This window comes from Genypterus blacodes, unplaced genomic scaffold (assembly GCF_046128005.1).
Source record: "Genypterus blacodes isolate CSIRO-AG114 ecotype Tasmania unplaced genomic scaffold, CSIRO-AGI_Gbla_v1 ptg000015l_1, whole genome shotgun sequence".
Classification (NCBI taxonomy): domain Eukaryota; kingdom Metazoa; phylum Chordata; class Actinopteri; order Ophidiiformes; family Ophidiidae; genus Genypterus; species Genypterus blacodes.
In genome coordinates this window covers 1,743,732-1,756,499 of record NW_027466829.1, presented here as the reverse complement: position 1 = coordinate 1,756,499, position 12,768 = coordinate 1,743,732, and the positions used below count along the sequence as shown (strand labels likewise).

The 12,768-nt window shown below is 48.0% G+C and overlaps 1 protein-coding gene across 4 annotated transcripts in view; it reads right to left on the bottom strand.

Moving 5' to 3' along the window:
* Positions 1 to 12,440, bottom strand: part of hipk2 (homeodomain interacting protein kinase 2) — a 68,554-nt gene extending 56,114 nt beyond the window's left edge. For all 4 annotated transcript variants that reach the window (XM_076171876.1, XM_076171895.1, XM_076171904.1 and 1 more), the window contains exon 1: positions 12,055 to 12,440. In XM_076171876.1, the coding sequence (XP_076027991.1) occupies positions 12,055 to 12,073 (19 nt within the window). In that variant the 5' untranslated portion in view covers positions 12,074 to 12,440. The remainder of the gene's footprint in view (positions 1 to 12,054) is intronic.
* Between the last annotated feature and the right edge of the window lie 328 nt (positions 12,441 to 12,768).

Genomic DNA, 12,768 nt, shown 5'->3' with positions numbered 1-12,768 from the left:
CTCAGACTTGAGGTGGACTGGTGAGTGGGGGGTGGGGGCACATCGCTGGCTAATGAAATGATTTCTAACTGTCTAGACAAAGCATTATCTCACCCCTCTCTGCAGGTTTTTGCGTCTGTGTGCTGGGTGCGCGGCTTCCCCCGGCCCTCTCTGAGCACCCTAATGCTTACGTGCAATCACTCCAATCCCTTGCACGGAGGTTATGTGTACATTCGGAGGCCGTCGTGGTCCGCAGATGTCGGGGCAGGGATTTTAGGGCTGATTACGACTATATTAATGCACCACAAAAAAAGCGAACATATTGTCCATGCCGTGCAGCCCCGGCACTGTGCTCCTCCCTGCCAGAGTTCTGCCCTGAGTGTGGGTGCTGGAGCCTGCCTGCCGCGGCGCAGTCTCGCTCCGTCTTCCTGGCTCTCTCGCGCTCTCACATCACCCGCGGCAACTATTGACCATCCTGTCCGCTTTTTAGCTCTCTCATCTCTGCTTATTTATAGAATAATGCATCAGACGAGCTGGCAGGGGGATGCTGTCATGCTGCTGCTCCATCAACCTTTTACGCTCATCCCTACCACGGTATTTGACCAGTTGGTACTGCCGTGTTATTTCTCTCAACTCTCCTGCAAATACAAAAGAGGACAAATATCCGTCTAGCATATGGGCCGCCTAAAAGGCAAATATGAGCGCTGTGCGACAGACATACACCGGGCTTCTTCTTAGCACATAAATCAGCTGCATGCCTGCTGTAAATGTGACACTCCCACCTCTCGTGCCTTCCAGCCAAAGATACATGTTGTGCGGGCTGTGAGATAACATGGTCGCCCGGCACTTTTGTCAGGCATTGCGTGCACGTACACACACATAAAAAGCAATCGTGTCCACATGTGGGTGGATGTGTCATCACAACTTTCCTACAGACTACCTGATACGTTAGAACTTGTTTTCCGTCTAAATGAGTGAGCCTAATCTAAAGCCAAGCTGCAAGGCCTCGTTCCCCTGGACACTTATGGCCAGATAAGCAGCGTGCTGTTCACATAAGTGTGGTCATAAAACGGCTGGTGTGAGAAAAACATTTGCCTTGTTTATACTGCCAGGTCAGCCTAACCAGGCGCTGAACCAAGAGAAAGGGTGGAGGAGAGGAGGAGGAGGCGGAGGAGGGGGGGGAGGAGGAGGAGGGGTGGCAGAGTGGCTCTGTTTGAGCTCCATTTCTTATTAATCAAATCACGAGTGGAGCGAGTGTACAGAGCACAGCACCCTCCTTCCTCCCCACAGAGGCAGAAAAACGAAAGAAAGAAAGAAAGAAAAGAAAGAAAGAGTTGCTGCAGCAGGAATAAACAGCTGAAAGTAGAACTATTTGTTGCTTGTGGTAATCGTGAAATGAGAAGGAGGGAGATGAAAACGTGCCCAACCGTAAACCAACGGCACCTGTTACTCAAGGCTTGAATGCGCCAACATTGACTTCCACTGTACGCATCAAGCTGTGAGTACAGTTACACAGTAAGGGGCCATGCAGGGACACAAACACACACGCACACACACACACACACCTGATAAGCAACAGTTCTCCAGGACGCTTATCATTTACACCCAGTAAGAAAACACCCCACCGCACCACAGCGCACTTCCTTTTATGTCATTCAGATCGGCACTGACAGCTGGACACGCTGTACTCTGAACGAGATAAACATATGTACTGTAGGCGAGCCAGCAGCCCTGCACGGAAAACAATGAGCAAGGACACACACACACACACACGTGGGAGTTAGCGCCACGTGAAGGTTCTGAGAAGATGAGGCAGAAACGGGGCCTAGAGCTGAACCTTACACAGAGAGAGACTTTAATTTGATTTGCAAAAGAACCAAAAGCTTCCTGGTCGTACAAATGACAAGAGAAAATGTCTGAAACAACTGTAATGCAACACAGTTTCCATTATGTACTTATCAAAATCAATATATGTCAACTGCTGGGCTTGCAAAGTTCAGAACTGTATTAACCCCCAGCTAATTTTACTACTTCCTGTCTAAGTATACATCCCTTTGGGTTCTATTTTCAGTTGATTCTAGGGCCGATTAGGCGAACAGGGACAGATAAAGAGACAGACTGAGGGAAACATGTCCCCACCCTGCCATCCTGCCCTGGCCCATGGAACACACTGCTAAGAAGTGGTTCTGGGTGTGTTCTGGGTGTATCCAAGTAACTAACTGGAACCATGTCCAGACACTCTGACCTCCACCAAGGACGCGATACAAAAACAACACGCAACTCCCTGTGTACAGAATGTGTGTATACATCACTGGTGTCACTTCAGAAGTGTGTACTCTGGGATTTTTTTAAGCTCCCTGGAGCATGTGTGTGTGTGTGTGTGTGTGTGTGTGTGTGTGTGTGTGTGTGTGTGTGTGTGTGTGTTTCCAAATTGATGTGCGTGACTTTACAGCTTTGTCAAAGCCGTGGCATCTTTGTTTCCACAAATCCACCACCCCAAAACACACACACACACACACCCTGAGGGACTAATGAGGTGCCCCGCCCCTTCTGAAACTAGAGATAAACCCCTATGACAGAGGAACCAGTCCGACCTGACCAGGCACCCGGTGGACCAATCACAGCTGAGCCAGGTCGCCACTTCCTGTATTATTCCAAAACGCAGCCTTGTTCAAACAGCAAATCTCAGACAGGGAGGCTCTCTAAGAAAAGAGCACCAATGAGTTTCCGGGTGAGTGTATTTGCATATTACTTTCTTGTGTTTTAGCACAATGGGTGGAAAAGTCAATGTCTCTCTCTCTCTTGTCTCGGAAGTTGCCAGTTGAAACCGACGGCACTGAGTGGGTTGGGATGAAATGCGGGGCAGGCGGTGTGTTTACGTATGATAAGTGCTGCCGCTTATGAATGAGACCCACTACTTACTGGATCAAAGCGGAAAGGGAGAGGGAGGGAGAGAGAGAGAGAGAGAGAGAGAGAGAGAGAGAGAGGGAGGGAGGGAGGGAGGGAGGGAGGGAGGGAGAGAGAGAGAGAGAGAGAGAGAGAGAGAGAGAGAGAGAGAGAGAGAGAGAGAGAGAGAGAGAGAGAGAGAGAGAGAGAGAGAGAGAGAGAGAGAGAGAGAGAGAGAGAGAGAGAGAGAGAGAGAGAGATGAACCTTCTACCCAACTTCTACCACCACAGCACAGACGCTTGATATTCCCAACGTGTTCTTAGCCTTCCACTCCCATCTCCCCAATACTCCTCGCCGTCCAATACAAGCCAGCGCTCATGCATGCCCCCCTATGCGACAACAGCATGGGATATTTCAGCGGGGTGTGTGAAGCTGCTGCTTGGAGCCCGTTAAGGCCACAGATCACACTCGTTTGGACTAAAGGCACCTTTTCTCGCCATCTCTCTCTCTCTCTGAAGTGCGGGTGACTCATCTATAGGCATATCTTTAAATCTTTTTCCTTTGCTGTTTCCTTTCATAAAGGAAGGAGGCCGCACTGTGCTGTACAGTACAACAGACGTTCAAAGATTATAGCGCGCGCACACACACACACACACAAGGACAAGGACGTGTTCACAGCAATTTAGCAAGGCATATGTGTCCTTAATCCAACTGACAGTGTGTCATAAACATGGCTATTGAGTCCTTCTGGCCACAGAGCTGAGGTAATAAATATGGCGAGCCAACTCAGCCCTCTGTGTCTGATTCAGCGTGAAAATTGTGGCTTTAGACGATTATATTTACAGTGTCCTCGCAGTCATAAATAGCAGCCAAAACCAGACTGGGGACGGCTATTCTGACCATCATCCGAACACCCACACGGTGTGTAGCCATGTAAGGGAAGGGAGAGTCAAATCTGCTGCGTTTCTATAAGCTCGCACGGAAAAGTGAAACGCTCAAATGAAGAAGGTTCTGAAATTATACACAGTTTAACAAACATATGTTCAGTGAATTACATGAAACAAGATCCATCTAAAAATTACCAGATGGGTCTGTTTCTGTGGTCTGAGATGTTGATTCTTTATTTAAACTCTTAAATCCAGGGATGCTGTTCATTGGTTGCTGGTCGCGCTGTTAACAGATGGAAAAGAGGTTCTGAGGGAAGACTGTAAATAATGTGAATAAGGAGAGAAATGTTTTGGTGCGGAGCTATTAAAATACTGTAAGGGGCTGAAGGGGGTCCGCGTGACGGAGACGAATGCCGACTGCCACCGTGAGGGCAAGCGATCCTTCCCGTTTCACACGTATGGGTGCAGACGTGGAGCTCGCACCGTATCTCTGTCTCTCAGAGGCCTAATGAAGTAAAAACAACCAGCCTGGCCTGCTGCTGGTTCTGTTTTGGAGCAGTGGAGGAGGAAGGGAAGGTCCTCGTAGCTATAGGTCAGCGCTTGCCCTTTTTCTAGGCCAGCGTCTCTAAAAGTGATGGAAGAGAGGTGGAATATGTGCGTGTGTGAGTGTGTGTGTTGGCAGCTGCTGGGCTCAGTCAGGGGAGCTGAGCGGTGAGGGGGCGCCGGCCTCGGGAGCTCTGATCCGAGATATACGAAGGAGACAGGTTAAAGGAGACAAGGGGTGAGATGTGCGACCCCCCCACCCCCCCAGCGCCATCATCCAACCCCACCCCTCCCCTCCAGAGGCGCCCTGCAACTGCCACCAATGCGACAACCGAAATCCCTCTTAGACCAGTGGCTCCCCTCCCCAGGCACCAACAAACACCCCCTGACCTCTGGCAGTGCCCCTGAGGCCCCTGAGGCCCCTAGGCCCCTGAAGAGGGTATTCACCCCTGCCGCCCCCCCCCACCCCACCCACACACTCCTACCACCACCCCGGTCAACTCCCTCCCTCCCTCCCTCAATCCCAGCCTTTCATTTCTCCCTCTGTCACTCCCTATCTCTCTCTGCCATTCTGCCTCTCGCTCGCCGTCGTTCAGGCTGAATGGAGGGGTCAGTTCAAACGGCTGCCGGGCAGAGCTGCTGGTTGGCTCTGATGTGCCTCGGGCTTTGAAGTGGAGAGTACTTCTAAAAGGTGTCTGACCTGTTTTTTATGTAAGAACACGCCGGAGCTTAGACATATGAACTGCCGCTGCTGTTTACCATCACCGCCGCACATTAACATGATCACAACGAGCCTGTAATGAGAAGAGAGCGAGGGCACAGTTTCCTGTTGTATCGTTGTTGAGAACTAATCACACTAAAGTATGAATCTACTCAAATATCTGTATATTACTACTTCAAATTAAACTGCTCTATCTCAGCAATGGGTGAAAAGGTTTTTTTGAGCAATCCTGCCAACAAAACAAACAACGCACAACTAACACACGCTGGTGGAAACATAACCTCTACAGGAAAGGTCATAAACCAATAAAAACCTTTCTGATATGACCTTTTTGATAAGAAAGCGCTTGAAATAACCATTATCAATCACGCACGTTGCAACGGAACGTGATTAAATATCTTTGGTGCGGCGGTATTGCAAGAATTCTTTCATGTCAGCACCGGAGCGGTATTAGAAGAGCCACTGGATCATCGCGTCGAATCAATGAAGTCTTATCATGTTTCCTTCGCTACAGGATCCCTAAAAGCTCGTAAAATCTAATCAGTTCTCGGGCTGTAGTGGTGAGGGTGGGTGCAATTACACGACTCTGAAGACTCCATAAAACTGCAGAAAATAAAAATAAATTTCTCCACACACGTGAATAGCAAACGGTTCCAGAGTCCAGCCGACCGCCTTTCATAGCATTAAACTTTACAGCCTGTGTGATCTGCTTTCTCTGAGCATATCTTGTCACTTCTACCTTCTGCTGCTTTGCTGCTTTGATGCGTAAGTTGCCAGTCTGCCGTCTACTGAAAACCAACAGGGGGAGTAAAGGATCCCTGAGAGAATCCCCCCCTCGTATCAACCAAATTCAAGCATAAAGGAACACACTTCAGGTTCTGTGACTCCTTCTGTCGCCCGACTGGCACATTTTATTTTCAGTTTTTGGCTGGCACGGGTGTCACCACAACAACTTTCATAGAAAGAAAAACATGCGAAACAAACAGCATGTTCACGGCAAAGAGACCAAAACAATAAGAAAGCTGAAATAAGACAGTGTGGGTATGTGATTAAGAATATGAGAGCAAATAGTGCCCACAAGACCACAGCGAGGAGGAGGAAAAAAAGGCTAAAGCTGCTCATTTTCATGCCTGTTGACTCTTTTTACTATTCCGGTCCTTGTCTCTTTCTGTCTCCTTTCTGTGCTCTGTGCCTTTTGCCTCCTGGCTCTGGACAGAAATGGGCTTGAGCTCTGGTCTGAGCTTTGAAGTCCTTTGGTTATCAGCCAAGCGTAGCGCTGTACCTGCAGCCATCTGTGAAGGGGCCGCCAACAGCCGCCCATCGCTCCACTTCCCTTCCATGACCGAGAGGGGCCGGAGCCAGGAGTGGTGATGGGGCTGGCAGTGGTACTTAGTCTATTTTGCCTGGCTGCGCAAACTAGAGCCCATAGCTGTCTGTGTCAATGAATATGAGAGGATATAACCTGGAACATTCAGACCCTAACCTTGGTCCCCTACCCTTGCTGTGTAATTCGCCTCTTCTCCTCTCATTTCAATATCTATCTGTAAACACACAGCCCCTCCCTCGCTCGTTCGCTCGCTCGCCCCCTCTCTCCCACCCCATCTCTTTCCCCTGAAAGAGGCAGAAATATGTGGAGGATATGAAAGGCTTGATTAAAAACCGCAAACCATTTTTCACTCTGAAAAGCTTTCGCATAATATGAAGAGATGGTTAGGATCTTTTGTTAAATGAAGTGGCTGCGAGTTTATTACTTTCCAAAGCGCTCCAACTGTAGTACCTTATATCAGCTGTTGTTTTTGCACCGTGTTAGAGGCTTTGTCCAGCTGCTTTGGGAAGCTGTGTATGTGGAAGGCAACATGTCAAGTTTAAGGGGCCAAATGAGGCGATGATAAATACAACCAGCCCACACTGGCTGCCCTATTCCAGAGAGCGTCATGTCTAATGGAGTGGTATGGGGGACATTATGACAAACAATAGGATTAAGACCAGGGCCAACATGCACAAAACACAGCCTGCTAGCTTTGCATGGGGGTTAGTGATGGAACAAGGCAATAAGACAAGCTGGGGGGTTAAGGCAGAAGGTAGTTTGGTTTAGGGGTGGGAGTGGCGGAAGAGGGGCTGGCAGCGGGTTTTGGGGTGGGGGTCATGATTAGGGGAACAAAAAGGCTACAGTAGCCAGACCTCTTCACAGACCAGACTCCCAATTACATGCACACACGTACATGGGGCTTCCAATCTGGCCGTCAGGCTGTTGCTGCAGTGTCACATGGGCACCATGTGTGCTGGCCAGCGGCCTCGCGGCTTATCGACAAACAGACCGGGATGGAAGGACAGATAAGAGATAGATGTGGGGGGTGGGGCCTGGAAGCGTGGGGCGTGGGGGGTGGGAATTGCGAGCGTCATTGGCAGATGATGAAAGATTGCAATATAAGGCATGTAAGCAAAATGCAGATCAGCCACGCAGGGCAATAGTATTCATAAAAAAAAGAGTTGACACCCTCAGCATATAAAGCAGCCTGTATGCTCCAGGAATCCATGTGTAATTACTGCTCAACAGCCGCAAGTAACAAAAGCCTTTATTCACTTTGTACTGTGTTAAGAAGCAGTAAAATGCAAACCTTTGTGTGAACCTCCAAACTCGCTGCAGATCAAAGCAAGGTACTGTGTGTGTCATAAGGTAGTGAGATTCACAGCATCGTATTTGAAAAAGGACACAACTCATCCACAGCACAGCAGACAACTTACAGCGTTATCAAAGCAGAGCTGGCTGCAGATGGAGTTTAGCAAGGAGGATATTTTAGATGTAAAACGTGTAATAGTCTTACAACAACTGTAACATGTCTGTTACACCAGTTCCCACCCCAGCAGGGCTTTTGGAGTCCACACACTGCTACACAGAGCCAGAGGCAGCTGTTCCCCACAAGTCGACACCATACACAGTGTGAGACAACAGTGCGGGGGGAAAAAGGCCTTCACACATGCATGACAACCAACGCGGAAATGCCTTGTGTAAGCAGTCGACAGGGTTGAAGCTTCATCCCAGCCAGGCTCCCTCTTCCCCTTCGATAAAAACTAATGTCAGCAACCGATGGCGGCTCTCGCTTCAAGGACCTCAGAGTGCAGTTCAGTGGTGTCTCTTAGAGAGGGCTGAAACATATGGCACCAGCACTAAAAACAGGGGCCTTACCAGCTGAGGGGAGATCGAGAGTTGCACAAGCCTCTTGCATCTCAAATGAAACACTTCAGAGTAAAGAGTTGTAGGAGCGGTTGCCGAACTCCAGCGCCGGGAGCGGGTTTGCTCAACACAAATTTGTCGAAATGTGTATTTGAAAGGCACCGTTTGGTGAAGTAGCCAGTACAACCGCGCTTGCCTCCGCAAAACTGTCATTCCAATTCAGGCAGACGCTCTCCTCCCTCCCTCCTCCCTCCCTCCTCCCTCCCTCCCCCACGTCTTTTTCCGAAACCCTCGGATCACACCTGTGAACTATTTCAGCACATCAGTTAGCTCACATATTCCCTCATCTTGAGCAGGGAGCAAGGCACACACACACACACACACAGAGAGGCGAGCACATCATCTCGCATTAAACTCAAATTCCGTCTCCCTGCAAAGCTGCAGCTTCTCGTACTAAATGCTTCAACAAATCAATAGCACAAAGAATCCTTGAACACTGGGTTGTGCTTTCTTTTTTCAGATCGGAAGCTTTGAATAATGCAAAAGTGATTCTTGTAAAGGCGGCTTATCCATTTTCATAACCCTTGCCGAGCAGAGTGCCTTTCAAATAAGTCATAAGGTGCCGCATCAGGTCAACAAAGAGCAAATCACGGGCAGCTGAAAAGAGAAAAGTGAGAGCTACTCGTTCGCTACGAGGACTTACAGAGCGATGGCGGTTCTTTCCAACAAGCAATTTAACTATCACCATCTCTTGCCAGATATGAACTGTCCTTCCTCTCGTCTCCCTCCCTCTCCACTGTGGACAGTGAAGAGCTAAAAACACCCCTGTGCTCATCCTAAGAGTCAGGAAGAGGAACCGTCCACAGATCCCCTGTATTTGTGAAGAGGTGTGGCCCTGCCGTGGCCCCAGAAGGCCCCAGGGTTCTTCCTGCAATTCTAATCAAGTTTAAAAAGCTCCAACCTTGGACTCTAAGCTTGGGTCGTTGGCCTATGTGGAAGATATCAATCAACCGGCTCCAAAGAAGCACGAGGGGAGGAGGCAGAGTGAGAGCTGAGAGCAGTTTCTGAGAAAGTCTCTCAGCTCTTTGTCCCTCTGTCCTCGGAGCGGCAACGTCCCCTCAACAAGGGCAGGGAGTATTCCAACGCACCCATCAGTCCCTCAGCAAGAAAACCACAATGCGATTCAAAGTCACGTTAACACATAATGGCTGTGTAGATGGATAAAGCATTAATCTGCTTTTGCCGCAGCAGTCCCTGTCACCACCATCGCCATCATCATCAGCAGCAGCAGCAGCCTCTGAGTCATTCTCTGTCCATTTTTCCAGGCGGGCACAGAGTGAACACTCTCTGGAACACTGGTTGACCTGTGAAAGACAGATCTGCAAATTAAGTTGCCTGCCCGGTGCCAACCTCTGAGGCTGCCTGATTCTCCCAAAGGCCTGCCGTCCATTTAAGTGAATTACGGCACATATATCACCCACTATATGTAGTCATTTATACTGCATGTACAGGTCATATATACTGCACATGACAGGATACAGCGGTGGGCATATTCACTTGTATGTGCACACATGGACACGTGAAAACACACACACCCCAAGCAAAAGGCCAGGCAGTCTGGCTGCAGAGTTTGGCTGTGTCTGAATATTAGCTTTTCCACAGCTGGGGGCTGCTGGACCTGCTCCGTTCATCAGACATCCATCAAGATGTCAGCTTGGGTTATGAGACCAGGCTCCCAGGGTGATCAGACCACTGCCATGCTTGCCAGCAGGCCCGCCTGATGGCCTTCTGTCTGGGCCAAGAAGGACCAAAGGCAAACAACACACATATACAAAAAGAAGATGGGGGAAAAACAACACTAACACAAATGTGGACACACATTGAGCAAAACACAATGACCTCTGCCTGCGACAGCTTCATTGAGCTTGACAGAAAACAGTTTAAACTAATCAAATAAAACAGCAGCCACTGCAGAACACCTCTCACACAAATCCCCAATGAATGATTATCAATGTGAATCCAATTTCTTCAGCAAAACCAAGTAAATGTTTGTTATCATCTTCACCCTCTAGATCCATATCAGCCAGAGGAGGAAACCGTTAATCATATAGATTTAAGTTATGTTGCCCTTTAGCCAAGGGTGAGCAATCACCATAATAGCTGGACTCATTCTTCTATGCAAAGGGCCCCCCAAACCTATTTTCCACCAGAGACTTTGGTCATTTCACCACTGCTCTACATAACAGCCCTCTCCACCACTGAGGAGGACGGGCAAGGTAATTAATTCCCCCTGCCTCCTCTTTCTCTTCCCCTCTCCTCCTCTCCGTGGTGAAGGGAAAAGCCGGGGAATGTAATTTACACTAATTACCTTTTGCATAAGAGTCTCATTTCAACTTTCCTTTTCATGTTCAAATCTCAGGCTATATATATATGACTCCACGCTGCAACACTGCTGATGGAAAATCACTACAAAATACCTACAGGAACATAATGAGAGAGTTAGCAGCAGCAGCATCGTTGTGTGTTTCACGATACTGCAGATAAAATAAGCACAATATTACCAACAGGGCTTAGAGTTTTATAGAAGTATTTATAGTATTTGTTCTACCAGGCTTTGCACAGGATTACTTGTCAATAGTTCATTTTTGGGGCTTGTGAGGCTTCCTGTTAGTGCCAGCAGAGGGACTATAGAGCCAGAAAGCTATTACACACGAGGCTGCTCAAAGATAAATATTGGAAACATATTAGAAGGATCCTCGTTTGCTTTGTCACACCGTTCAATTGACTGAAGCCGGTGATCAGCATGACAACCTGCCACCTCCTATGTCAGTGCAGTTACAGCTTATTTATAGATCCCTGTGAGGCAGAGGACGCATCTTACAGCCTGTTTCTGAATGACACAATACAAACAGCTGGATTCAATCACAATCTGAAGTCACATCACACTGTTGCGTTACTATGATCTTACTGTCTGTTGCACTGTTACACCTATTTGTACTGGATTTGTGTGTAGTTGTATTTGGAGCGTTCACGGACCTAGATCGTAGCGGGACTAATGGGCCGTTTGCATTGTTTTATATTTGTAACCCACCTTGACTGTACGTGCAACAACATTCGAAAGCGAATGTATTTGCTTGTGTTTGGACCGGTGTGCTTTAAGTAAAACGCGTGTTTTACAGCAAATGATTTGGAGCAAACGTGCTGTGTAGCTTCTCACAATTGGATTAGTCACAGGCACAATGCTGCAGCAGTCGCGAATAGCAGCATTTTAAGCTTGTGCTTTGGTTTCCGGAGCAAAAAAATACATAAACATTTGCAACAATGCATCAAAAGGCAGCAAAGACCTGCGAAGTCAGTTAGTTTTTTAGTTTTTAGTGACGAAAGAATGAAGATAGAGAATAAGCAGCGAGAAACGGCGCTTCTGTCACTGCGTCCCTTCATTCCTCATCCCAAACGGTCACATTTCTAACAAGGAACAACACACATATGTATCTTCATTAGTCTGAGATCTTATTCAGGTGGGTTTGCAGTCTCTCTAACGCACACACACACACACACACACACACACACACGCAGCTCCGGCTAGCACCACAATCTGACGGAGCATTTATTCCTGAACTGTGACGAAAAGCATTAAAACACAAAGATTCCGACGTTTGACGGCGTTGATTACTACGCGTACTGTAAATATGTGCTGTGTAAATTTTCTGAAAAAGACGCTACGCATCCTCTCTCTCTCTCTCACACACACACACACACACACACACACACACACACACTGCTCGGGCATCAGCCGCAATTCAATTGTGTCACAATTGATACAGTAAGACTCAATAACTGGTAAGAAAAAAGGAGCTCTTACCTTCGTATACAGGGGCCATCGGTGCAAGGATTCCTGTTATTCATGGCAAAAAATAAAGCGAGATTTCTGTTCAAAACTCAATAAAAATCTGCCATCTTGAAGCACTGATGAGAGAGTCGCCGCGGTCTCCTGCATTACTGGCCCGGTTCATTAGTGGGGAAAATTATCATAATTCATATCCAGGATTTTTTCCAAACGTGACGTCCGATGTGAGGAAAGCGAAAGAGAAGAAGCTCCGCCGCAGGAATCCGCTCCGTGCTGTGTGTGTGTGCCGCGGGAGGCTCGGATGCTGAAATGACAGGTTTACTTCAGCTATTGTGCGACATGTCTGTGGAGTGGAGTGAGGAGTCTCTGCAAAAGTTGCAGTGGTCAGAGAGCGCAGCGAGTTTGGTGTACAGTGTGACAGTGGAGCGTCGAGCGAGTCGATCGAGTCGACGAGCAGGAGGAGGAGGAGGAGGAGGATAAAGCACTCCATAGCTACTACTGCTGCTGATCTGATTATCACTACAGCAGGTAGTTATACCAGTCATGATCAGCAACGACGCCATCGTTAGTATCAAACATAAGTGAGAAGAAATCAGTAACTCTAATAATCAGAAACAATTACTGTCAACCACAAAGAAACCGATTATGTGCTACAATACAACAAGTATGTTCTGATGCACTCTCTCACACACACCATTCATAAAACGTTAAAAACGAGAGCAAATAACA